The sequence below is a fragment of the Lynx canadensis genome, chromosome C1 (assembly GCF_007474595.2).
Source record: "Lynx canadensis isolate LIC74 chromosome C1, mLynCan4.pri.v2, whole genome shotgun sequence".
NCBI classification, from domain to species: Eukaryota; Metazoa; Chordata; class Mammalia; order Carnivora; family Felidae; genus Lynx; species Lynx canadensis.
The window spans coordinates 147,018,430-147,046,349 of record NC_044310.1 but is presented as its reverse complement, the minus strand read 5'-3'; the positions used below and the strand labels follow the sequence as shown (position 1 = coordinate 147,046,349).

At 40.2% G+C, this 27,920-nt stretch overlaps 1 protein-coding gene across 3 annotated transcripts in view; it reads left to right on the top strand.

The window, feature by feature from the left end:
* ACVR1 (activin A receptor type 1) overlaps nt 1-27,920 on the top strand; it is a 143,125-nt gene that overhangs the window by 95,522 nt on the left and 19,683 nt on the right. For all 3 annotated transcript variants that reach the window (XM_030326403.1, XM_030326404.1, XM_030326402.1), the window contains exons 6-9: nt 1,318-1,417; nt 5,082-5,228; nt 11,855-12,130; nt 16,125-16,322. In XM_030326403.1, the coding sequence (XP_030182263.1) occupies nt 1,318-1,417; nt 5,082-5,228; nt 11,855-12,130; nt 16,125-16,322 (721 nt within the window). The remainder of the gene's footprint in view (nt 1-1,317; nt 1,418-5,081; nt 5,229-11,854; nt 12,131-16,124; nt 16,323-27,920) is intronic.

Below are 27,920 nucleotides of genomic sequence, written 5' to 3'. Positions count from 1 at the left end.
TTCTCCTCCCCCGCCTTAAGTCTATGAACCAGATTTAAAACCACGATTATACATGATGAAAAAACAACACGTTTGTTTAATTTTCAGAGTTATTCTCTCAAAAAAATTGAATGAATAATGAGAAAACAGAACAGCAAAAGAGATGGTTAGGGAGATATGGAACTGCTTGATCTACATTCAATTTCTTGTTGATTATCCATTTTGTGGTTTTTAAGGATTCTAAATATCTTCCTTTGGATGTTCAGATTTTGGTAATTTTGCTGATCAACGGTACTTCCCAGTGGTGCTCAGAGCAAGGAAAAGAAGATGAAATGCAGACAAATCAATGTATTGCTCTAACAGGCTAGCTAAAACGTCTGGGAAAGGATGAGCTTTGGGGAATGTCAGCTCAACATTACTGCAACCACAACACCTATCACCGTGGGCACAATACTGTGTATTACAAATTATTAAGTCCTGATACAAAAAGGCATCTACTCTTTGACTTGCACTGACAATAAGAAAGAAAAACTTATGAATGAACTAATTGGGAGTTTTTCCCACAGTATGTTCCAGTAGGTTTGGGGCACGGTTTTATGTTTTAAATGAAAGTTTATTTTTCCTCTCTGCTTTGTGTAGAATTCGCACCGGGAAATGACACCGAGGGTTAACTTTTGTGATGCTTTTGTTCCTCACCTACCTAAAGGGTAACCTCCATCCAGGTGGCCCTTCTCTGCTTGTGTGTACCAGGGAGATGACCCACGTGGCCACTGGAGTCTTTCCAATATAAGCAACATTGGAATTGTTTGTTCCTTATTCCTAATTCGTTTATTCCTTTTTAGAGTTCCTTAGTTGGCATGCCAACTATAGTGAATCCTTTCATAGATAGTTATGAACAGAGCAGAACGTGGTTAGTTATGCCCAGCCTTGGACTTGAAGGCCCCTCTTTTTGCTCCACTCGCTGCTCTTTCTCTTGCTTCCCTTTGCGCTCAGCTTTGCTCCTGGGACTTTGTAATTTGCATCTTTGACTTTGTGCCCTCAGCGTTTTGTTTTGTTTTGTTTTGTTTTAAATATATATATATATTTATTCTAAAACTCTGGATGCACAAAGAGACTACTTATCCCTCAGCAAAACCTGTCTTCTATCGGGGAAAGGGCTAGCTTTTGGTTTTCCTAAGAAAACCAGTTCTTCCTCCAGTGGGACGTTCTGTGCACGCTTACAGGCCACATGTCCAGGATTGCTGTGTCCGTGAGTGTTGCCGTGATACGCGTGCTCATACTCTGAACCGGGACCTGTTTCTCAGTAGTTTCTTTTTTTCTCCTTGTCTTGAACCACAGGATTTATTGGATCATTCATGTACATCAGGAAGCGGCTCTGGCCTCCCTTTTCTGGTACAAAGAACGGTGGCTCGTCAGATCACACTGTTGGAGTGTGTCGGTAATTCTTTTTTCTATTCCTTTGTGGGTTATATGCAGTGTTCACTGTGGCTCTAGAGGCAGGGTGGGACTTGAAAAATCTGCCCCTTGCTGCCCGTTGCTCATGAAATCACAGGAGACGGTGTGGCTATGTATCTGTTCGCTCTGACCTGCGTCAGAGCACCTCAACTTCTTGAAGTTCTTGTCAAAGGAATCTGTTGCTAGTTAGTATGCAGAATGGCTAATCAAAAGCCTTTAGTTGTAGGTAGACCCTTTGGGGTGATGGGAAGGAATGAGGAAAGAATTTGTATAGTATGGCTGCTCCTGACTACAGGCATTGAGTGATCTGAGGTGAGTAGGCGTTTGGACAATACACTTGCTTATGGCAGTTCTCCAATCCCACTCACTCTCCCACTGACTTTAAAAATAATGAGATAAATTTACTAAGGCTACCTTTAAAATTGTTGTATTTAAACAAGAGTGATATCCATTTCTCTGTGGCCTGTTCTATTTTCCCCGTCTAGGAACAGGTTTATATATAGATGTAACATAGTGTGTACACGATTTGTGTTCCTCCTGTCAGTTTTAAGCTCATGTACATTTCCATCTATCTGTACACATCACAAGTATTTTAAAAGATTATGTAATCATCATCTTTTGAATGATCGTTGAATTTTCATGGTACTGCTCGGAAAGGCTTTTGCATGCCTTGCGTCTTTCTTTTGAGTGCTCAGAATAAATTCCCAGGAATTGGGGTTCCTGGGTCAAAATTTGTGACATTTTTGTGGGCTGTTTATCAATTGCTGGTCGCCCTCTGGGAAGATGGTACAAAATGCCCTTTTTTTGGGAAGTCCTGAGTTTTAGTAGTTTTACTTTTATTTGGCGGGTATTTCCGATCACCTGGTAGTTGTCATGAATTTCTCTTTTGGACGGTGTGCAGGAATGGCCATGGGGCGGGTAGGTAGGCAGCGCCCCTACATGCTCTTTCTATCTCTCCAGCTTTCTTTTCTTTGCAGCTCCAGTCATCCCATCTTTTGCTTTTGGGAGGTGGCTGGCTGCCATTAGCTGCCTTCACCACTTGGCTGCTACCCTCTGACTTTTCTTTCTGTTTTCATGGAAATCAGGACCCCCTCAGGCCGGATAATGGGAAGGGGGCTAGGCAGCGTGGTAGGAGCAGCAGGCGCTGCCTTCAGGCACACAGGGGGCCAGCAGGAGTCCTTTGCCTCTGCTGTAGGTCTGCAGCCCCTGGGGCTGTCTCTGAACCACACTTCACGTTTCTCTTCTACAGTGGACCGTGGTGGGCAAAGAAAAATGGAAAAGCCCCAAATGTGCCCATTGCATACAACCAGGCTTGTCCTCTTGTACTACCTGACATCCCATTTGATTATGAACAGGGACAGGTATTTGAGTAGGAGTGAGAAGGCAGTGACAGGGATGTTTTCCTGTCTCGCTTCCCCCTACCCTCCTGTCCCATGGCCGGTGACCATTCACAGGGCAGCCGATCTCAATAGCAGTTTTTAGAGACTGAGTCCAGAGTCCAAAGGGCAAAATATTACTGTGCCTTTAAAAAGACATGCTGTTTGGGATAGTGTGGATATTCTTGAGCATTCTTTGAAATAGTGTAAATTCAATTATAGCATTTTGTTGCTTCGGTGCTAAAGACTTTCATAAAAGCAATGCCATTTCAGTAGCTTATAGTTAGTGTTCATGTGGTACAGTCTTGAATAAAAATGTATGGGATGAACTGCTTGGATAGCACGTTACCATTTCGGGTTCAAAAGCATGGGAAGTTGGACTAGATCAGTTGTTACCAGATAGTGATTAGTGAACCCCCCAAATTTCAGATACCTTAGGGATTTCCATGGGGGCTCCATGGCCAGTACTTTTGGGCAGTCCTGCTTCTGTTTTTAGCGACTTCCCCATAAGGTTGCATTTCTAAAAAGCATTTGACAACTAAAAAGCGTTTGAAAACCATTGAAGTTGAAGTACGTTTCTATTTTAAATCTGTCTACTTATCCTGACATCCATCTCTGTTTTCTTACAAAAAAAAAAAAAAAAAGGGATTTAAGGCAACTTTATAGTAATGTATACAATTCTCCGGCATGTTTTTTCTCTCCTTCCTAATGAGAATATGAGGACAAAGGGCAAATAAAGATACAGAATTTTACCAAAGGCAAGAAAAGATCAGCATACTATTTTGTAGCAGCCTATTTTATACTGTCTTAGCACTAGCCTTCATCTCGCACTACAAATGCTGGGCAATTGCTATGACTGTATTAAAATTAGTCCTGCTCTAAATACTATTTTTGTGACCTGACAGCAGCCCACAATGATGACTTCCTGGCCCCATTTAACATCCTTTTGGAAGTAGTCATTGGTATTTAATAGGGACATTGTTTATCATGAGGGATTCTAGATTGAGTGGTTTGGATTTTGTGTCAGGACATAATCACCTGGATAGGCGAGCTTGCTTCCTTCATGTTTGGGTTTCTTCCTCCATGTTTGGCTTAGTTTTTTTTAGCAAAGAGCTATGTTCCTGTGTGTGCAGGTGGTGCTGCAGCTGCTTATTACAAGCTGTGACTCCCAGCAGCCACTGGCCCGGTGGAAAGCCCCACTGCCCCGCAAGGTGTATCTCCTGCCTTTGTTGTTTCTAGGTGCCGCGTGTGTCTTTACCCTGATTATACCCTGTGTTGATCCCCGTAGTCTCGTGGTAATTACCTCCTTCTCCCAGCCTCTCCCATCACCCCTACCTATAATTAAGGAGAAGAATGGAAGAGGGAACAAGTGGTGGACAGGCTGACGGACGTGTTGCTGCTGTAGGAGGGGGCGTGCCCCCCACAGAGCAGATCACAAACTAGAGACACCACGTTTTGGGAAATGCCTTCTCCAAGGGGCCTTTGCAACGTGGCCCACTTCTGGCACCACAGGGGCTGTCTAACAAGCAAATACCCATGACCAATGTCGGGAATCAGAACTGTTCTGGGATTATGTCTTTAAGACTCTGCAAATCCTCTTTTGAAATATATCCTCTGCCAAGAAATCCTTTAGGGAAGGTACTGGCTGCTTGTCGGTCTCCTACACAGCACTGTTTTTTTTGTGTGTATTTACGTGTGATTTTTTTTGGGGGGGGGATCCTTCAGAACGCATATCTCAAACTTAATAGCCTCTCCCTTATGAAAAATATAAATGCATATGTAAATTCACAGATTTGGACTCCCAAGAAAATATCTACATTGATCTTGTTTGAAGGGAAGGAGTCCAGAAAGGTATTCAATTTGGACACGTGCAGGTTTTTTATTTGTTTATATTTTTGGCTTTCAGCACAACAGTGAAATCTAATACTCTGTACCATTTTCTTAATTTCACTAACTTTCAGGTGCTTTTAAAAACCATATATGTTTCATAGGTTTTAATAGAGGAATTTAACTGTAAACTTCGTAATTAGCAGCCAGTTGTACTGTGCAGACACTGAGGGTGTTGAATTTGTTATGACAGTGGGTGGCCAGGAGGGGCAGGTTCCGGCTTACTTTTGAATGTCTTCACGGGAGAAAGGTGGTGCTGTTTATAGCCCCAGATTCAGTTCTTGCAAGTAAACAGTGGAAGGGGGTAATAGTTGCAGGCAAGAGATGTCCTGGCTACCTCTCCTGTTCACCAGTCCCACATCACCTCTGTGTTGCTTTCTCCAGGGAAGGGCCGGTATGGTGAGGTGTGGAGGGGCAGCTGGCAGGGGGAGAACGTCGCTGTGAAGATCTTCTCCTCCCGGGATGAGAAGTCATGGTTCAGGGAAACAGAATTGTACAACACTGTGATGCTGAGGCATGAAAATATTTTAGGTAAGTACAAAGATAATCCCCTCGTTAATTTTATCCAGAAACAAAGAGTTGCCTCCCTTTGCCCTCTCAGAGTTGGTGGATGTGAATTTGCAAGTCTCCCTCAAAAAGGGATAATAGGGATCGTCAGCATTTATATAAAGTTTAATTTTCTTTTAATGCTAATTTCTTGTTTAAATCTGCAAAGAAGCGAAGTTTGAAGATTCTCTGGATGATGAAAATGAAATCATTATTGCTAATTCTTATTCTGTAGGTTGTTATTTAAGCAACAAAAATTTACCCCATATTGTTCACTTCAAGGCTTCATCCGTTGTTCTACTTACCGCACCCTTTTTGAATATTTATTGAATCAAACTAAGAAAGCTCTTTGGACGATTTCCTAGAGATTCACAGCTCCCAGGGACATCATAATTAAATGCACGTTCCCTCAAACTAGGCATGGTTTTTAAAGCCCAGATTTACAGAGGGATTTAGCATCCATTTTAATTTGGAAACGAAGGCTTAGAACCATTTGTGAAATATGTGAGGAGCCCATTGAAATACTGCTTTGGAAGTATAAGGGGTGAGAATATTCCTTGTTCCCATTGACTTCTGTGTCTTTGGAAAGTTTCTCTAAATGTGTTTATACTAATACATGTATGGGGAATGCTTCTCAGAGTGTTTTATTGGTGGGTATAAAGTTTATATAGAAATATAGTTTATATAGAAACACTATCTATAGGATAGTGTTGGACACCTCGTGGCTATTGGGTGAGATGTGGCTTATAGGAAGGCCATTACTAGAATTTATTTCTATTCCATCGCTGCCAATTTCGTATTAAACCCGAGTCAGGTTGTCCGCAAATAACGGTTTGACAGTTGTCTACAGTTTTGCTTTGACAGGATGGTTGTGTGTTCCATCTTAGAATTGTGTATTTCTGCTGCTGTCTTCTCCCCTTACCTTACCTGCTGGGCTCTCACTGTCACCCAGTCGTGCTCACTTGCGTCATTGCTGTTGGTCTCTCGTTTCCAGTCCATCTTGCTCCCCTGCTATACTTCTCATGGAGTCTTTGATGACTCCTGCATGGCCTGCCACATTTGTGCCTTCTGGGCTTGCCAATCCAGACTCCTTATTTGTTGGGGTCCCAGGGAGTCTCAGCCTTCCTCTACAAATATCCCCAGAGGGCAGCCACTTCTGATATTTGCCATTACTTGGTATTGCCACGAACATTCAAGTGTCCGTACCTTCGTTCGGTGGTCTTGATCACCCATGAGCCCACCCCACACTCCGCCGACTCCTCCTTCCATCAGAATCGCCCAATTCCCTTTCAGTTTATCCCAGAGGACTTACTTGTGCTTTTCTGCACACCCTCACTTTGTAACTGCGCTGTGGTCCTGCTCACATACTACCTTGTGTCATAGTTCGACGCATGTGTGTAACAGCAATGACTAGTCATCATCAGTTACACTAGTTACTACTTACACTGCTGTACACGCTTAATGTGCATTTTCTCGAGTAATCTTCACCACAGTCATAAGAGGGTGGATACTCGTTTCGCTAGTTTTAACGGATGAGCTAACCAAGGTATAGAGGTTCCCGGCACCCATCAGGTTAGAGAGTAGAGCTGAGAGTCACGCTGGGCAGTCTGTCTCTAAATCACAGTTCTGTACTCTATGTGGTAGCGAGCTCGGGGAACTGCTTCTGTGATTCTACAGTGAAGAGTATGAGGTGAAAATTCATCCACAGTCAAAACTATCCTTAAATGTCCCAATTGTTCCTCTGACACTGGGACAGACAGGTTGAGTAACAGATAAAGCGTCAGTTATGTTAGAAGCCGTGATGTATAAGGAGTACTCGTCTTTCAAGGGTGGAATTCTGTTAATGGGCAGGTGCACATACTCTTAATAAGTACGTATGTGGGCTCTGAGATTCATTAGCGGAAGGGCATGTTTAGGCACCCCTTCTTATTCTCATGGGCTCACAGGTTCATTGAGCAAAACGATCTAGATATTGCGGGGCTATGCAAATCATCACTTTATCAGTGCTTTTGAGTTAAATGAACTGTGATACCATTCCATTGTATACCAAGAACAAGAATCATTTCCATTGTTTTTACTTTCATACTCAGAACCAAGGACAGTACCCAGCACATGGTAGGTGCTCAGTAAATGTTTGTTGTAAATTAGATTTAATCATAAGAGAAATCTGAAAGTCACTTTTGCAATAATGATTCACATGAGAGAAGTGACCACATAGTTGCAAAACACTGTTCATTTCTTATTACCAAATGATCCAAGGAAATTCTGTGTTCATGAGATCCTTCTAATAACATCATCATAATTGCAGCTGTATGAACTGATTTTACTGTGTAGTTCTTTTAGTTGAGAAAGCTCATTTAAAAATGCATCACTTTTTCTTTTTTTTTTCTTTTTTCTTTTTTTTTCTTTTTTGGCTAAACTTGGTTCAACTTCTTTCCCTTGCTGTACCCGTTTTCTGGATATAGAGACTTTAAGGTTTTCTGTGATCATTTCCTTTTCTATCAAAGGAGCATGTTGTATTGGGTATCGGATCATGATTTCTGTCCACCCTTGAGTATTGCTAACTCTAGCCCCTCAGAGTAAAAAAATTACAAACATTTACACATATATGCATACATATAAAACTCCGCACCCTCATTGTTTATCCCCCTCCAACAATATCTTTCAAATGACTCGTGTGGCTTTCAGCTCTTCCTTCTGCTCTGTCTGGTGTAGAAGTCAACAGACAAGTGGGTAATGGGAGGCTGTGCTATGTGGTGGCAGGAACGGTGGTCAGGAACTTGAGAAGCTGGTTTCTACTCTCAGCACCACTAACAACCCCACTGTGTGACTTTTGGCCAAAGTTATATGTTGCTGAGCATTCTTTTCCTCATTACTAAGACCAAGGGAGTTGAGTCAATGTGAAAATTTTACTCCAAAGTCTCATCTTACACTCTTTAAAAAAAAAAAAATAGTAAAATGTGAAGTTTACTTTTTTAATCCTATTAAGCAGGAAGTTCAGTGACATTAAGTACATTCTCCGTGTACAACCGTTGCCACCCTCCATCTCTAGAACTGCCTCATACTCCTAAGTGGTACTGCCTAGCCACTTAATCAGAATGTCTTGAGACCAAAGTGGAAGTAAAGGAAGCCACCCGCAAAAGATAGTACATTACAGAATTGTTGTGGCTTTAATTGAATACTGAGCTATTCTAAAATGTAGTACTAACCGGCTATTCTCGATACTTCCTGTGTTGGGCATCATATGAAGCACTGTACCTATAATTACTCTTCTATTCTCACAGTACCCCTTTGAGATTGATGATGACGTTATCCTTATCTTACAAATGAGGAAACCAAGGTGGAGATCTTACATGACTTGTGTGAGATCACCCAGCTCGGGAATGGTGGAGCCGGTTGGTACCCAGCCATCCAGCTCTGGGGCCCAACACTCTGCAGCACGTGCCCCACAGCGTAGTGGCCTCACTCCTCAGCTGTCATAGCTACCCAGCTCCTGGTTCCTGGGCGGGTCACCAAGGAGAGGCTCACAGGGGCCACTGGTGACCTAACATGATATTTTGGGTTTTATTTTCATTTTTGAGGAGGCTGGGAGGATGACTTTAGCTGTTAAATAAGAGGCTTTTGTTCTTTTTAAAAAAAATTTTTTTTAAATATTTATTTTTGAGAGAGAGAGAGAGAGAGAGAAAGTGTGAGCAGGAGAGGGGTGGAGAGAGAGGGAGACACAAGAATCTGAAGCAGGCTCCAGGCTCTGAGCTCTCAGCACAGAGCCCATTGCAGGGCTCCAGCTCACGGACTGCAAGATCATCACCTGAGCTGAAGTCAGACGCTTAACTGACTGAGCCACCCAGGCACCCCTAAGAGGCTTTTGTTCTAATCACTTTTTCTCCCTGTTAATGAACACATCCAATGGCTGTGCCTGCGTTCCGCCCAGGTACCTGTTCAATCTTCCCTAACAGTAGAGAGCTTTGACTGAAATTGCAAAAGTTCCATAAAAATGCTCTAGCACTCTCAAACAAATGTAGTTCTATAATTCACACTTGGGAGATAAACAGTTAAAAAGAAATCCTGCCTATTTAAAAGTCATTTTCCTGGAAGGTCTAGAGCATAATTAACGGGACAAACAAAATCCTTCTCTAAAACCTAAGGGGCTTAGGGGAAGGTAAGTGAATAAATAAACTAAATTTCTTTCTTTCTTTCTTTCTTCCTTTCTTTCTTTCTCTCTCTCTCTCTCTCTCTCTCTCTCTCTCTCATCAATCAGTCAGTGAGAGACTGTTCTTTCTCCCTTAAGCAGAGAAATCAGTAGAGGCTATATAAATACACAAACAGTAATTTAATTTCTTTTCAGTGGTGCTTATAGTTTAGGATATTTATTTTTGAACATGATCAACAATATCATTTGGTTTAAAAGGATAAAGCAGAAACATTTTCTTTAGTAAGAATGACTAATAGGTAAGTACACATATTATGGCCTGTGAAGGGCTCCAGGAGAAATGGCTATGGGGTGACACAGACTGGAGAGGGGAAAGTGTGCAGGAGTGAGGCTGCCTGGGGGAACCAGCTCAGAGGGAAGTGGAGAAGGAGGTAGGGTATCACAGTGTGGAAACATTACTTCCTTTACTTTGCAGATGTCCAATGGATACAAGTGTCAAATTGTCTTTCTCTGAGTAGAAAGGAGCTTGTTTGGGGGCAGTATGGCATCATGGGTAAGAGTAGGGGTTCTAGAGCCAGGCTACTGGGACCATTACTGGCCTTAACGTCAATGATGTCCTCTGCCTCCTTTCTGTCGTTTTTGGAGGATTATGTGCAGACCGTGTAGAACTGCACCTGGCACCTTGTTAGTCCCAGTATTTACTAGCTGCTTCTGTTGCTGATGATGACGATCAAATAGGGGACATTTCTTTGTTCCCAGAGTTTTCTGTGTAAGCAACGGTGTACCCAGATGGCTAGCACCAAACTTGGGGTCGGCAGCTACTTAATGGATGTGTAATTTGGCATCTCCTAGCAGCAGTTTCATTACTTATAAACTGACTGTAATGATATCTGTGTTACTAGTGTATTGAGAAAAATCCCATGAGAAAATACATGTGAAAGTGACACGAATTTTATATCAAGCACTATGCAAGTGTGAGGCATGTTCCACGTATTTGTGTTTTTCTACATCCTTTCACAAGTCATTTAATCCTTCCTGAAGCCACATCTTTTGTTTTTAATATTCTTTTATTTATAAGTTCCAAATGTCACTGCCTGTAGTGGACATTAGCGGGGTATTGTGTGTGTGTGTGTATAAATATTTACATGTGCATATATAAAATACGTATATGTGTGTATATAAAAAGATATGTGTGTGTGTGTGTGTGTGTGTGTGTGTATATATATATATACACACACACATATATATGGAGAGAGAGAGCATGTGAGAGTGAGTGCATGGAAAACACCTCTAGCAGAAAAGGCAAGCATGCACATCACAATTTATTCCATAGGTTAGAAAGTTCTAGAGGTCATTCACTTTGCTCAAGGGTCCCCTCAGAATGTCTAGAAAAATCTCTTCCTACCACTTTATCGACCTCTGTCAAATCTCACTTCTTGAAAAGAAGTCTTGAAAAGTGGTCTTGAAAAGACCACTTCAGTTATCACTTCTTGGTGGAAGCCTGTTGTAACATCTGGTCTGAATTATTAGCAGTCCCTATTTGGGACTCATGTTGCCCTTTACAGATGTAACAGTACTTTTCATTATATTCATTACATTATATTGTAATTTTTCCTTTTTATATCTGTCTTCTTCTCTAGCCAACAGACACTATTATCTTAGTTTTCTTGTGTGATTGACAAAGAGCATCATAGGTGCTTATTATATTTGGTTTCTTTTTTATTTGATGAGTAGTCAGTCATTTAATATAAATTTATCCCTTTATCTTTCATCTGAGTAGAGATAATCCAGAGAACCTAAACGAGTGGCCCAGTATTACACATCAAATCACAGGCAGAGTCAATATGAGAACATAGGTGTCTAGATACTATATGTTTTTTTTTAATGTTTAAATGTTTTTTAAGGTTACTTATTTTGAGAGCAAGCAAGAGTGTGAATGGGGGAAGGGCAGAGAGAGAGGGGAGAGAGAATCCCAAGCAGTTGCCACACTGTTGGCGCAGAGCGCTGACACAAATTGTGAGAGCATGACCTGAGCCGAGATCAAGAGTCTGTCGCTTAACCGATGGAGCTACCCAGGTGCCCCTAGATACTATGTTTTTTTATTCTTTTTGGGTGGTCGATGAATAATCTGTGCTTGGAATATGAGCATGATAAAGAGTTTGATGCTATCATTATGGGTAAACACGAAGATATTATTCCTATCTTAATGCAATGTATAATATTTTAAAGGATTATTTGTCATGGAAATGAATATGGAAATTTCCTATTCATTAGCAGTACCTTGTTATGGAATAAGTAGTATTGCATTTTTCTGTTGATGCCTCTGTAAATCTCCTTTCATGGAAGTTTAATGATTTTTTGTTGTAGGTGGTATCTATCTTATAGGTTTCTATTTCTGTGTACCGAAAGTTATAATGTGAAATTCTTACATGTCTGCTAATTTTGTTCTTGCTCTTTCCAGGTTTTATTGCTTCAGACATGACATCAAGACACTCCAGTACCCAGTTATGGTTAATTACACATTATCACGAAATGGGATCGTTGTATGACTATCTTCAGCTTACTACTCTGGATACAGTTAGCTGCCTGCGAATAGTGCTGTCTATAGCTAGTGGTCTCGCACATTTGCACATAGAGATATTTGGGACCCAAGGGAAACCAGCCATAGCTCATCGAGATTTAAAGAGCAAAAACATCCTGGTTAAGAAGAATGGACAGTGTTGCATAGCAGATTTGGGTAAATTTTTAAAAATATTTCTTAATTACCATTTTTACTTCTGTTGCAGTCCATCCTTTAGCTAGGTTGCATCCACCACCACCACCGCCCCCCGCAACCTTTCGTTATGAAACATGTCAAGCATGCAGACAAATCAAAAGAACTTCATAGTGAATAGCTGTATACCCACCGCCTAGATTCTGCCATCAACATTTTACTGTTCTTAAGCTTTGCCACACATCATCCATCCCCTCTCATCAATCCATCTTAATCTTTGATGCTTTAAGTAAACTGCACACAAAAGAGCCCTTTCTTGTAAAGACTTGAGCATGTATACCACTGTGTCATTCACCAGAGTGACTACTGTGTGTTTACTTTTTTCTTTCCAGGTGAAATTTCAATTTCATGTGAAATGAACAAACGTTAAGTAATACATTCTCAGAGTTTTGACAAGTGCTGTAAAATCCAAATGTCTATCGAAAGTTAGACCTTCGCATTACTTTGGAAAGTTACTTCATGCTCATGCAGTGCGTCGCTGCCCCAGCCCACCCTCAGAGGCAACCAATAGTGTGTAGCATTCTCATTTCCCAAACCTTAACACAAAGTAGGTACACAATTAAATAACCTAGGGAATGAGTTCATCTTGAAAATGTTTCTAAAGTTGTCTTTTTCTGTAACCATGGCAAAATTATCAATGAAGAAAGAGAAAACCTAACCCAGTTCGCAATTTGCCCTGCTGGGATACCTCATTCCTGTGGTGTTAGGATACTGCTCAGTGTGAGCTTTAATTGCATTATAAATAAGACTGTTTTCATTTATAGCGACATTGTATATAAAACCATCTTCAACTTAGACTCCTTGGATATTGGCTGAGTAATTATGCTAATGGGAACTGAATTGTAATATTGGTTATTCATGTCAGTGGACTATTGAGAGTCCTCACTCTATTTGATTAAAAAATGGTTTATATTATTTTCTTCCATATACCTGTAGTTATTGTTCCTAGTATTCCCATACTTGTAGGCTGATAAAGGTTTAGACAGTATTAGCTCTATGATATAAATGATAGAATTTATTCTTGTTTTTAAACACAAAAGACTCGACATGTCAGGAAAATTCATTTCTTTTGTATTTCTTTACAGTCTTTGCATTCAGGCTGAGAATTATTTTACAATGTTTTGCAAGTGTGAGAAGACAGCTACTAAGGATAGCATTGAAAGGGCATGGCTCTAAAGCTTTTTGTGGGCAGTTGTAGTTGTGGTGTACTGGACTTTCATGGCAATGCCATGGCTTTTGGAGCAGGGTGATCTGGGCTGGAATCCTGATTTTCCCAGTTATTCACCCCGTATATCTGTGCGGGTGTTTTAATCTATTTACCTGCCCGAAGTACACGACCACTTATTTTCGATGTTAGGGTAAAGGCTTAGCAAGGAACACTTTAGCGTTTGACACTGTGCACTGTACTTCTGTACTGTTTCAAATGTTCATAACGCTGCGTTCAACTATTACTCATGTTACTAAAAATCACTTATGCCTACGTCACATGATTCTTACAAGATTCAGAAGTTACAATACTTGCGTTGCAAATGATAAGCATTCAGAGGGTGGTTGCTGTTATAGTCCAGTGGTCTAGGGGAGATGGAAAATTGAGGAGGCTGTTGGCTTTGGTTATGGGACTTGATAGGGAGTCAGAGGTGTTTTTCCGTAAGTCCAAGTAATTCATGATTCATCTGTCTTTCTTTTGGCCTGTAGCCTTCCAGTTAGATACACGGATTTGTAGAAAAATCTGTGTTAAGGTGTTTATTATTCAGGGAGTAGATCCTTTGAACAGAAGACAGCTCGTCCTGTAAGATCATCATTTGTTTAATTTTTCACTTTATACCCAGAAATTAAGGATCACTCATTAGAAATCATGTTCTATTATTGAAACTGCAAAAATTTCAGTATTGTATTTATTTTTCTAACTTTTTATTATAAAAAATTCAAACATACAGAAAGGCTGAGGGAATAGTAAGTATAAAGATCATTCATACCCACAGCACTGAGATTCAGCAGTTGTTAAAATTTTGCCATATTTGCTTTATCTATATGTAGCTGAACGTGTATCTTTGCTGATACATTTGAAAATAAGTTGCAGACATCACAACACTTCTAAATATTTCAAAATGCATCTCTTTTTTTTAATTTTTAAAAATTTTTTTTCAAAATGCATCTCTTAAAAATACCAAAATATATCTGCATGATCATTTTATCAGACCTAAAATTATTGATAATTCAATAATATCATTTAATGTCCATTTTCAGATTTTTCTGTTTTTTTCAAACAAGAAATCAGGCAAGGTTCACACATTGCATTCGGATATTTTGTCTCTTTAAGTAGTGTGATAATTATCTATTACTGGGTAACAAACTATCTCTAAAACTTAGCAGCATAAAATAACAAATTTGTTATCTCACATAGTCATCTGAGGGTCAGCAATCTTGGAATGACTTAGCTCTATGGTTCTGGCTCAGGATCTGGTGGGGGTTCCAGTCAAGCTGTCGATTAGAGCTCCAGGCACCTGAAGGCTTGATGAGGGCTGGAGGAACTTCCAGGATGGCTCCACTCACATGACTATTGGTGGGAGGCCTCAGTTCCTTGTCACGGGGACCTCTCCACAGGGTTGTGTGAGTGGCCTCATAACACAAGAGAACTGATAGCGAGCAGAGAGGAAGCCATGATGCCTTATATGTCCTAACTTTGAAGATATACACTCATTTCTGCCAGGTTCTGTTTGATAGCACAGCCTACCCTCAAGGCAGAGGGAGTTGAACTTCACCTCTTGAAAGGAGAAGTCTCAAAGAACTTGAGGACATATTTTTAAACCACCACAGTTAGTACTGCCATGATCTATTTAAACTGCTCCTTTTTATATTCTGTTATTTTGACTCCTTGGTTCTGGAAACAGTAAAGAGGTATATATGTTTTGGGAGACAGTGGCCACAGAATCTTGGGGTTGATTATAAAAGGCAGGGAAAGAGGAACTGGTCTGATTTAGTGAATGCAATCGCTGATGTCTCTAGTAATTTTTCAGGGTGAGATAACAGGTGCCATCCCTGTGGCATGATAAGGAGTCATCATCCCACACACTCAGAGCCACAGAGCAGGAGCAGAAGTGTTCCTAGATGGCCTGAGGGATCCCCAAAGGATCCTTGGGTTGCAAAGGTTTACACAGGCTGCTTGTTCCAATGTGGCACTTTTCATTGTGTGTTAAAGGAATTATTTTCAGTTGGTCAGCATGGATATCAAAAAGTAATTTTATCCTCACAATGAATCATGCATGTATCTGCCTAACCCTCCTGGTCTGTGTGGAATGCCAGGACACTCTGATTGAGGAATTCTGAAATGAGGGATGGTTTAAGAAAGGGCTTCAAACCCATTTAACAGGAGAGCTGTGCTTTGAATTGAGGGCAGTTTAATGCTGTCTGTACGCATGACTTTAGAGAAAAGCCTGTGGGCTTGGTCAGCGTTGCTAAGTCTCAAATGAGCATCCCTTCCTCAAGGGATGGAGTCTGCCCTTTAAGTAGTGATACGTTACCGCAGATTCGCTGCCTCACACTGTTGGAAATTTGTGTTTGCACACAATTGGGAGCTGTGGCGGAGCAGGAGAACTTAATTTCCTTCTGGTAAGACACTTGGAGATTCCCACTTAATGTGTGAGCCTGTTTTCCTGTGGACTTCAAACACTGGCCACACAGTGCTTCGGTGCTTCAGTTTATTATTCCCCCAAGTCTTTTTGTCTCAGGGGCTCATGTGTTAACTTAATAGCGTCAGAATGTTTCTGGCATTAGTTCTTTTTTCTGTTGGTGACAGGTGTCATCACAACAGTATTCCAGATTGCTCTGGATGTAGTGCACCAGTGACCACGATTACCATGAGAGGGCGCTTCTGATTGGGGTTGGTTTGAAAGGCCTTCAGCAACCCTCTGTGAGAAAGGTAGTGAACTGACCTGCCCTGTTGTCTTCTTCCCTTTAGGCCTGGCAGTCATGCATTCCCAGAGTACCAATCAGCTCGATGTGGGGAACAACCCCCGTGTGGGCACCAAACGCTACATGGCCCCTGAAGTTCTAGATGAAACCATTCAGGTGGATTGTTTTGATTCTTACAAGAGAGTTGATATTTGGGCCTTTGGACTTGTCTTGTGGGAGGTGGCCAGACGTATGGTGAGCAATGGTAAGTATCTGATCTCATGTAGTAATGTCCTTTTCCAAGTCGTCTTGATTCTACAATCTTTAAAAGGGCAAAGGAAATATTTAAGTCCACAATGCACCATGAATCATACTTATTCCTTGAATCATACATCAGGCTATCAGCATCTATATTTGATTTATGGCTAGTAGGTGGAATGTAATGGCATTATATTTTAGCTACACAAGAGGAAATGATGGTTGAAAAAGAAGAATATTTTGGGCTGGGACATCTGCTCCTAGCACTGCCTCCCCAGTGCCTCAAGTATAAGCCCCCAATAAATGCTTCCTGTCTCTTAAAAAAAAAAAAAAAAGAATATTTCTGGAAAAGACTGTTCTTCAGCTTTTCTTTTGATTGGTCCATATTTCATTCTTTCCTTTCTCCATCTTCCTATTCTCCCTTTCTTTCCACCCTCCCTCCTCCTCTTCTCTTCTCACAAGTGAGGTTTAACATGAAAGAATGCTTGAGTAAATCGAAGTGTGAATCCTGCTATGTTAGATATTTTTACTTCCTAAAGTTGGATTATTGAGAAAATAACGCTCAGGTTGCACACTCAGAATTCACTTCTTTGTGAGAAGCAGTCTATACCTTCTTAATTAATGAGGTTTGAATTCAGGAAGTCCTGAACAGGTGGTTAATGCTGGGCCTCTTAGAAGTACGTTTTCTGAAATGGTGTTGTCGTAGCAGTGAGAGAAGCATAGGTCAATCATTTTTAACCTGTGACTCATACAATGAAGTCTTACTTACGCTTGTCTTTCGCGTGTCCCCATTAGCCACAAGTACGTTGTTGAACTTTACTAGAAGTACACTGTATTCTGAAAGAACTAAGTATACTGTTCCAAATTGCACACGCCCCAGCTACCCACAAAGTGGTTATTATAGCAAGCTCTCTTGACTCACCTAAATAAACTTCTTCTTCTGAACTGGAAGTCTTATTTCAGAGGACATGTCTGAAATTGTTGCAGAAAAACAGGAAAATGGCATATATTTAGATTAATACTCATTTTCAAAAGATACTTTCCCCTCCTAGCACTTGCTGGAATCCTGGATTTGCAGTATTAAATAATGTGCGAACTCTCAAGGATTGAGATTCTTGGGGCAATCATAATTTTCCTGAACAACATAACCAGAGAATAGGAAGTTCTTTGAGGAAAGTTGAATCGGGGTAATTTAACATAGCTTTCGTGTGCAATAATTAAAACTGGCATGCCTTCACGGTAGCTGCTGAAGCTGCCGCTTTTCCTTTTTTCTTTTTTCTTTTTTTTCTCTAACAGCAAAGGCTGTCTGGCTTTGATACCCTTAGGGAATTTGTTAAAAGCAATGTTTCAGATTAAACATAAACATACATGCATCGTAACTGGACATTTCTTTTTCTTTTTCTTTTCTTTGTTCTGATGGAGCCATGAACATTTTCTTGGTAATTGTTTCTCAATCATTGGGAGCTTACTGACTTGCATTTTGTGCCATTCAAGTGCCTTGAGAATTATCTGCAACAGGGAGATTGTTTTGCTGATTTATGAAGTTCTGAACTTTGCCTGGAATTGCACATCGGCTTCATTTGCCTACCCCCTCACCAATAATCTTTGAGCATCTTGGAACTGAAAATCTAATTGTAATTAGTTTATTTTATCAAACAACTTTGAGACGGATTGGCATCATAATGAACCATGCAACAGGGAACCTGCCCCAAATTAAGCGGAAACGAATATCCCAAGGCTAGGACAGTGGCAGTCCGGCGGTGGGTGTGCTGGAGCAGCACCAAGCAAGCCTGCATGACGAAAGCCGAACTTGGCAGAGATGTGGGGTTTGGGCTTTGTAAGAATTCTTGTTGCAAACGTGTTCCCTGTGTCACAGGCATAAACCCAAGTGGCTCTTAGAAGCTTAATAGGAGTCCATTTGAAATTAGAATCATCAGTTTAAAATTTAGCTCAACAAATGGTAGTTTGCATCATCTGTTTAACATTATTTTGGGGGAAAAAATCATGAGGAGAGAAAGACTATTTTGGTGGGTTTTTTTGATTGATTTCCTCTTACGTCATCATTTAGGTGGTTCTCAAGTTCCTAAAATTCTGGTGAGTCGAGCTTCTCTTCTGTGCTGTGGTTTGAGTTTTTGGAGGAGGTAAGGGTATGTTGTGTCTCATTTTAAGCCAGTTAATGTCCCTTGGCAGTGACTAATTTGATATTTTCCCGTCTCTTTTTAGTCCCCCTTTTCCCATGAGTGTTCACATGTGCACGCACTCATGCACACATGGAAATCACCTTATCTGAACTCAGAGTAGGTTTGCATGTGGGATTGAACACTTTCAGGTTTATTATTAATATTTTAGTTATTACTACACCAAAACAGAAAAATGAGAGAAAATCTGCCCTTATTTCGAACATCTATATGCCTTTCCACTTCTCTGTGCACCCACGTGTATGTTGCTGACTCCATTGTAATCATAGTATATATACAGTTCTGTATCATCTTTTTTCATTTGAGTGTGCCTTTAACGTTAGTCTGGTTTTAAGTGGTCACGTGATATTTTAGTGGCCACTTTTATATTTTAGACATCCCGTCTCCTCCACCTGGGGCATACTAGTTCATACAACTTTTTCACTTGGGGAATTAATTCTTAATCCGAAAACAAGTAGACCTAATAGGTCAGAGTATGGAGGTTTTTATGGCTTGATACATATGCCAAATTGCTTTTCATAAGAGTTGTACTAATTTACAATATCTCACTCACCCCAGGGTGTGATGTACCTATTTCACGTTCTTGCCAGCTTTAGGAGCTGTCATTAAAAGAATATATATTTTTGAAATTATTGCATATAAAACGTACCTCATTTAAATATATGAATATCTTATCTTAGGAAGGTCATTATAATTATGCATCCTTTGAGTTTCCGAGCCCATGATAAAAATTGATGACCAGATAGTTCTCCTGGAGCAGTATGATCCTCAAGTGAACCATGAGTATAAAAATATGTTGCATTTTGTATTTTCACTGGAATGTTACATTTATTTGCTGCTAATAATAAGCTTCATGCTGTTTCTGTACAGGAAATGAGAATTAAGTCTATTTGCACATCTGAAAACTTCTCAGTAGTGTCTTTTGGAATTTACTTCTTATGTTTAGATTGACACTGAATTTGGAATTGGTAGGAAGGAAAATGGTTTTCTCATCTGTCCTGTGTGAATTTTCTGTATCAGTGTAAGGCAGGGGTTGGCCTGGATCAGTAGTTCTTTAAAATGAGTGTGTGTCAGATTTGTCTAGAAACACAGAATGCTGAGCCCTCCCTGCCCCGCCCCAGAGTTTCTGATTTAGGAGGTCTAGGGTTGGACAGAGAGCTTCCCTTTCCAACAGGGCTGCAGGTGATCCCCACATTACTGTTGGGTCAGGGGCCATAGTCTTGAGATCTCATGTGAACATGGAATCAGTCAGTCTTCCCGGGCCGGGAAATAGACTGCCTCCAGAATGTGGACAGTCTGTCCCAGCAGGATACCCATGACTTGTTTCTGATGCTTTAGGTGTAGATACTTGCTCTCTCTTGCATGCTTAAGAGGGGTTCATTTCTTTAAGAGTCTTGTATATAGACCCTGGCCTTTCTAGATTTTTTGCTACTTCTCTGAGAGTGTTCTGGCAGTATTCTTCTTTTCTTCTTTTGATGGTTCTGCAGATACATTTGTGTCTGGTTACCTGAGTTCAGTGTGGTGTGAGGACAGCACCTTACAGGGGGGGTTGCATAGGTAAATGGGTACATCATCACTGTCAACTTGTGCCATTTAGCTTTGGTCTGATAGAAGACCTTTCTATCTAGGGTCTGATAGTAGCCCCTTCCAAGCATCCCCCAGTAGCGTGTTACCTCTCCAGGATAGAAGCCCTTTCCCTGGAGCATCAGCTTTCAGTGTTCTGCCTTGTTCATATCTCTGTATGCAGAAACCCCATAGTTGTGTTGTTCTCGTACTGTGATCACCTGCTCATGGATTTCAAAACCAAATAAGATCATCTCCATCACCCATCCTCCAGCATATTTTTGTAGTGTCATCTGGGCAGAATGAGCCTCTGTTCACCTCCATCCAGCTCACAGTCTACTGTTACATATTTTAACAGTTTTCATTGAGACTTAATGTCATATAAGTTTGTCATTTAGGTGACAGGCACACTTCACTATCGTCAATACACTAGCAATTTTGAAAAGGCACTATACCCAGATTGGAGAGGCAGACACATTCCGAAGATAGGATAGATACTGTTCCTTTATTGTGTTTGGGTGCTGAACATCTTGTTGTGACACGTTTCTGTCTTCCCTTGCTGTGGCTTTCCTTGGGGCCAGAGCACTGCTCCTAGAAGCTATCGAGTGGTGCCCTTTGTGTGCCACTGCCCTTGGGCCCTCCCAAGGTGGTGCAACATCATCCTTAACATTTCAGGCTGTGAAATCATACTCTCCGACTTGATCACTTACATCAGTTTCATCATCCAAAAAATATTGGTGGTGATAATATTCACTTTAAAAAGCTCTGATGATGAACTGAGACAATGTATGTAAAGCATCTCGTGTGTCTCTGGCATGTAGTGAGTGTTCGGTGATGGGGCCATGGGTATGTACTGTTCTATTGAAAATGAGTGTCAGGGGGCGCCTGGGTGGCTCAGTCGGTTAAGCGGCCGACTTCAGCTCAGGTCATGATCTCGCAGTCTGTGAGTTCGAGTCCCATGTCGGGCTCTGTGCTGACAGCTCAGAGCCTGGAGCCTGTTTCAGATTCTGTGTCTCCCTCTCTCTGACCCTCCCCCGTTCATGCTGTGTCTCTGTCTCAAAAATAAACGTTAAAAAAAAAATTAAAAAAAAAAAAAGAAAATGAGTGTCAGAGGACAATGGTGTGCTTGTGGACCTCAGTTGGCCTTCCCTCACCTCTCTGTATGTTAATCCTTCACTCAGATATTACATTTGTTTTTCTCTTCACTTCCCATGGGAGTGCTGGGTGGACACACTCTTGTTTCACCATTACTGGCTTTATTTTGCGATGGACTCCAGTGTTAAAATGTATCTCATAAAAAAATCCTTGCTGGCCCAGCTGCATCTTTTAATGGGGTGAAGACTAGGAAATATTTGTTAGAATGGGTTTTACAAAGTACGTGTGTCAAACACAAATTTATTCTAAATAATCCTTGGGCTTCTGTTCCTAAGCACAGTGCACTTGTATATGAAAGCCATGACAACTTATATTTTCTTTAGCAACTTAATATCCACTATATTTCATGATTTCATCTCACTAGGGTATATTAAGTTTTGAACAAAGGGAAGAATAATCATATTAGGAAATTTTTTGAATATTCATTAATTTCTTTCAGGTGTTTTGTTTGGTTGAGCCTTTAATTATAAGTGGCTGGGGACAGGCATATGGAGGTGGAGTGGGAAGGAAGGGTATTTTCCCACTGATTCCTAGAATTTCACGTCCCTGGTTTAGAGATCCAGAGGACGGCAATCATGCCCTCATGACAAAATAACCTGAGTCAGGCAGAACTTCATTGGTTCAAGTAACAGTGCGTTAAATCTTATAACAGCCCGGCATTCAGTGAACAATACATTCTTCACCTCATAGGAGACCCCTGTAGTGCCAACTATTTGGACCTTCTGTGGAACTGCTCTCTTTAGGTTTTAACACTGTGCCAGATCTAAGCCCTCTAAGCTCTAGCTTAGAGCAGGGCTCTGTAGCTCACCTACACTTTTGTCCCCCTCCTCTGACAACTAACTGTGACATTAATGTATATTGCTAGTAGGGCCTCACTACACAGTAACCTACAAACCATTTGCTATGTTACATTGATAAGAATCCCCAAGATAGCAGTTACTTTTATAATTCTAACACAGATCTCTGAGAACAGAGTCAGTCTTGACTTGAGTGACGTGCATGGTCCCATATGCCTGTGGATTGCAGTACGGGAGGAGGCATGGAACTGCCACATGTATACTCTACCTAGCAGGGAACAGAGCTGTTCTTCCAACCCGCTTCCTGTTTCAGAAAGGAGTACTTGGCTGTGGGGTAAGGCAGGGCTTCCCAGTGAGTATGCGGTGTTAGGTTACAGAAATGCCTGAGGTACTGATTCTCTTAAGCCTCCGGCAGGGAGACTGGGCCCACGGGGACCAGAACCCCCTACACTGTCGGCACCTCTAATTCAGCAGCCTCATCCATTTATTTATTTTTTTTTTCATTTAAGAGTTAATCACATATATTGAAATGGTTGTACTCAAAAAATGATAAAGTACATAAATTTTATTAAAATCTCTTATATTTTTAAGTATTTGTTCATAGCATAAAGGTTAATATATACAAATAATATGCTTTATGTGTCAATGTACTTGGTTTGATGATATTGTGTTTAGGATTTTTTCATTTATACTGATAGTTTTATAGAAGGAATTGGAATGTAAATTATTTTCCTTTTTTAAAATTTGGTATTGCTGGTAAGAAAATATTTAAATTATGATCCAAAATTTTAAAATGAGAGATTAGTCAGATATTTTTGAATCAAATGGAGTATGTTACATTGTTTTAGATGTTAGTTTCATGTAGGTTTTCAAATTTTTCAATTTAACGATATAATTGGATTTTTTTTTTTTTTTTTTTTTGTTTTGTTTTTGGTTTTTTTTTTTTATATATATGAAATTTATTGACAAATTGGTTTCCATACAACACCCAGTGCTCATCCCAAAAGGTGCCCTCCTCAATACCCATCACCCACCCTCCCCTCCCTCCCACCCCCCATCAACCCTCAGTTTGTTCTCAGTTTTTAACAGTCTCTTATGCTTTGGCTCTCTCCCACTCTAACCTCTTTTTTTTTTTTTTTTTCCTTCCCCTCCCCCATGGGTTCCTGTTAAGTTTCTCAGGATCCACATAAGAGTGAAACCATATGGTATCTGTCTTTCTCTGTATGGCTTATTTCACTTAGCATTACACTCTCCAGTTCCATCCACGTTGCTACAAAAGGCCATATTTCATTTTTTCTCATTGCCACGTAGTATTCCATTGTGTATATAAACCACAATTTCTTTATCCATTCATCAGTTGATGGACAGTTAGGCTCTTTCCATAATTTGGCTATTGTTGAGAGTGCTGCTATGAACATTGGGGTACAAGTGCCCCTATGCATCAGTACTCCTGTATCCCTTGGATAAATTCCTAGCAGTGCTATTGCTGGGTCATAGGGTAGGTCTATTTTTAATTTTCTGAGGAACCTCCACACTGCTTTCCAGAGCGGCTGCACCAATTTGCATTCCCACCAACAGTGCAAGAGGGTTCCCGTTTCTCCACATCCTCTCCAGCATCTAGAGTCTCCTGATTTGTTCCTTTTGGCCACTCTGACTGGCGTGAGGTGATACCTGAGTGTGGTTTTGATTTGTATTTCCCTGATAAGGAGCGACGCTGAACATCTTTTCATGTGCCTGTTGGCCATCTGGATGTCTTCTTTAGAGAAGTGTCTATTCATGTTTTCTGCCCATTTCTTCACTGGGTTATTTGTTTTCCGGGTGTGGAGTTTGGTGAGCTCTTTATAGATTTTAGATACTAGCCCTTTGTCCGATATGTCATTTGCAAATATCTTTTCCCATTCCGTTGGTTGCCTTTTAGTTTTGTTGGTTGTTTCCTTTGCTGTGCAGAAGCTTTTTATCTTCATAAGGTCCCAGTAATTCACTTTTGCTTTTAATTCCCTTGCCTTTGGGGATGTGTCGAGTAAGAGATTGCTACGGCTGAGGTCAGAGAGGTCTTTTCCTGCTTTCTCCTCTAAGGTTCTGATGGTTTCCTGTCTCACATTTAGGTCCTTTATCCATTTTGAGTTTATTTTTGTAAATGGTGTGAGAAAGTGGTCTAGTTTCAACCTTCTGCATGTTGCTGTCCAGTTCTCACAGCACCATTTGTTAAAGAGGCTGTCTTTTTTCCATTGGATGTTCTTTCCTGCTTTGTCAAAGATGAGTTGGCCATACGTTTGTGGGTCTAGTTCTGGGGTTTCTATTCTATTCCATTGGTCTGTGTGTCTGTTTTTGTGCCAATACCATGCTGTCTTGATGATTACAGGTTTGTAGTAGAGGCTAAAGTCTGGGATTGTGATGCCTCCTGCTTTGGTCTTCTTCTTCAAAATTCCTTTGGCTATTTGGGGCCTTTTGTGGTTCCATATGAATTTTAGGATTGCTTGTTCTAATTTCGAGAAGAATGCTGGTGCAATTTTGATTGGGATTGCATTGAATGTGTAGATAGCTTTGGGTAGTATTGACATTTTGACAATATTTATTTTTCCAATCCATGAGCAGGGAATGTCTTTCCATTTCTTTAAATCTTCTTCAATTACCTTCATAAGCTTTCTATAGTTTTCAGCATACAGATCCTTTACATCTTTGGTTAGATTTATTCCTAGGTATTTTATGCTTCTTGGTGCAATTGTGAATGGGATCAGTTTCTTTATTTGTCTTTCTCTTGCTTCATTGTTAGTGTATAAGAATGCAACTGATTTCTGTACATTGATTTTGTATCCTGCAACTTTGCTGAATTCATGTATCAGTTCTAGCAGACTTTTGGTGGAGTCTATCGGATTTTCCATGTATAATATCATGTCATCTGCAAAAAGCGAAAGCTTGACTTCATCTTTGCCAATTTTGATGCCTTTGATTTCCTTTTGTTGTCTGATTGCTGATGCTAGAACTTCCAGCACTATGTTAAACAACAGCGGTGAGAGTGCAGCCTCATCCATTTATCTGCTAGTAATGTTTGATGGGGGCCATGGCACAAAAAATGTTTGAAGTCCTCCCGTTAGGAATAAGTGAGACGACACACATCTTAGAAATACCTTTTTGAATCTTGGAAAACAGGGTTCACGGAAAGGCATTCTTTCCGGTGACACTAATTTATACATGTATTACTTCATGCTCTTTTCCATACCAAAATGGTACTTTTACCATTATTGTAATCTTTTTCTTTTCATTGGAGTTTTTCAAACTTAGTCTTTTGAGGTCTAGCTGATACACAATGTTACATTAGTTGCAGGTATACAACATAGTGAGTCAAGTCTGTATGTTGTGCTCACATAATTGTAGCAACTCTCTGTCACCATACAGCACCATAACAATACCACTGACTGTATTCCCAATGCTGTACTTTCCATTCCTGTGACTTATTCTGTAACTAGAAACTGTTACCACCTTTTCACCCATTTTGCCTCACCCCCTTCCCCTACAGTACCCATCAATTTGTTCCCTGTATTTATGGGTCTGTTTCTGCTTTTTGTTTGTTCATTCGTTTGGGTTTTTTTAGATTCCATAGTAGATAAATTCATCTGGTATTTGTCTCTTTCTGACTCACTTCATAGCGTAGTACCCTCTAAGGCATCCATTTTGTTGCAAATGGTGAAGTCTCATTCTTTTATAGCCGAGTAATACTTCCTTGTGTACCTATGTATGTGCACAGAATGCCTTTCTGTGAACTCTGTTTTCCAAGCATCAAAAAGGTATTTCCACTATGTGTGTTGTCCCACTTATCGTTCCTAACAGGAATACTTCAAACACATAGAGTCTTTACCCATCCCTCTGTCAGCGGACATGTGGATTGCTTGCATATCTTGACTATTGTAAATAATGCTGCAATAGGTATAGGTGTGTATAGATTGTTTTGAATTAGTATTTTCATTTCCTTGGGGTAAGTACCCAGTAGTGGGATTACTCAATTGGATGGTATTTCTCTTTCAAATTTTTTTGAGGAACATCCATACTGGTTTCCACAGTGGTTGCACCAATTTAGATTTCTACCAACTGTGCACGAGAGTTTTGCTCTACGTCCTTCACAGCACCTGTTTCTTTCATGTGTTTCTGACACTAGCCCTTCTGACACGTGTCAGGAGATACCTCATCGTGGTTTTGATTTGTATTTCCCTGATGATGAGGGATGTTGAGCATTTTTTCATGTGTCTGTTAGCCATCCGGATGTCCTTGGAAAAAAGATCTATTCAGGTCTTCTGCCCATTTTTATTCAATTTTTTTTTTTTTTGGTATTGTCTAAGTTCTTTATATTTTGGATATTAACCCTTTATTGGATGTATCATGTGAAATATCTTCTCCCATTCACTGAATTCCCTTTTCATTTTGTTGGTTTCCTTCACCGTGCAAAGCTTTTAATTTTGGAATCATCTCAGTGGTTTATTTTTCCTTTTGTTTTTGTTGCCTGAGGAGACATATCTAGAAAAATGTTGTTATGGCTGATACCCAAGAGATTACTGCTGATGGTACTTCTAGGAGTTTTATGGTTTCCGGTCTCACTTTTAGATCTTTAATCCATTTTGTTTATTTTTATGTATGGTGTGAGAAAGTGGACCAGTTTTCCCAGCACCATTCATTGAAGAGAATGTCTTTTTCCCATGGTATATTCCTGCCTGCTTTGTCATTGATCAATTGACCATATAAGTATGTGGGTTTTTTCTGGCTGTCTATTCTCTTTCATTTATCACTGTGTCTGTTCTTTACTGGTGTCATACCGTTTTCATTATTATAGCTTTGTAGTGGGTCTTGAAATCTGGGAATGTGATACCTCCATTTTTCACGCTCACGATTGCTTTGGCTCTTTGGAGTGTTTTGTGGTTCCACACAGAACTTGGGATTATTCTAGTTTTATGAAAAATGCCATTGTTATTTTGCTGGGGATTGTATTGAATCTCTAGATTGCTTTGGGTAGTACAGACATGTTAACGGTATTAATTATTCCAGTCTGTGGTATATCTTTCCATTTGTGTCATCTTCAATTCCTTTGGTTAGTGTATAAAACAGAGTTTTCAGAGTACTAGTCTTTCATCTCCTTGGGGAAGTTTATTCCTAGGTATTTTATTCTTTTTGATGCAATGGTAAATGGGATTGTTTATATTAGTGTATAGAAATGCAGATTTCTGTGTATTAATTCTGTATCCAACTTTACTGAATTCATTTATTCTGATGGCTTTTTTTGGTGGAGTCTAGGGCTTTCTATATATAGTGGTATGTCATCTAAAATTAGTGACAATGTTACTACTTTCTCACCATTTTGGATGCCTTTTATTTTCTCTTTTTCTTGTTGTGGTTAGGACTTTTCAGTAGTATGCTGAGTAAAAGAGGCAAGAGTGCATATCCTTGTCTTATTTCAGATCTTAGAGGGAAAGCACTTATTGGCTGTGAAGATCAGTTTTGTCCATGAACCACTTCCCATTTTCTCAAGTGCCACTCTTGAAGGAAATGCTGTATTAGCTTATAGTTCTCTCAGAAGCCAAAGGCCAACCATTCTAATTCTTATTAAAATGGCTTCAGTTTTAAAGTTCTAGTCTTTGAAAGATTTCAGAATTTTTGTAGGAGTTAACAGGAGCTGTCCATGTGGATGCAGGTGCAAGGGACTAGGTTCTCTTCACCTGTTATCTGGATTTCAGTTGTGACTACACAAGTTGGAGGACAGTGAAGAGAGTGAACATACTGTGACAGGAGATTAATGCAGAGAAGCATATTTTATTATGTCATTGTTGGCTTGTTAGGAGGAATTCTAGAATATAGACAGGGCATTGGATGCTAGTTTAGTTTTGCCATTAATTACCTGTGAACTTG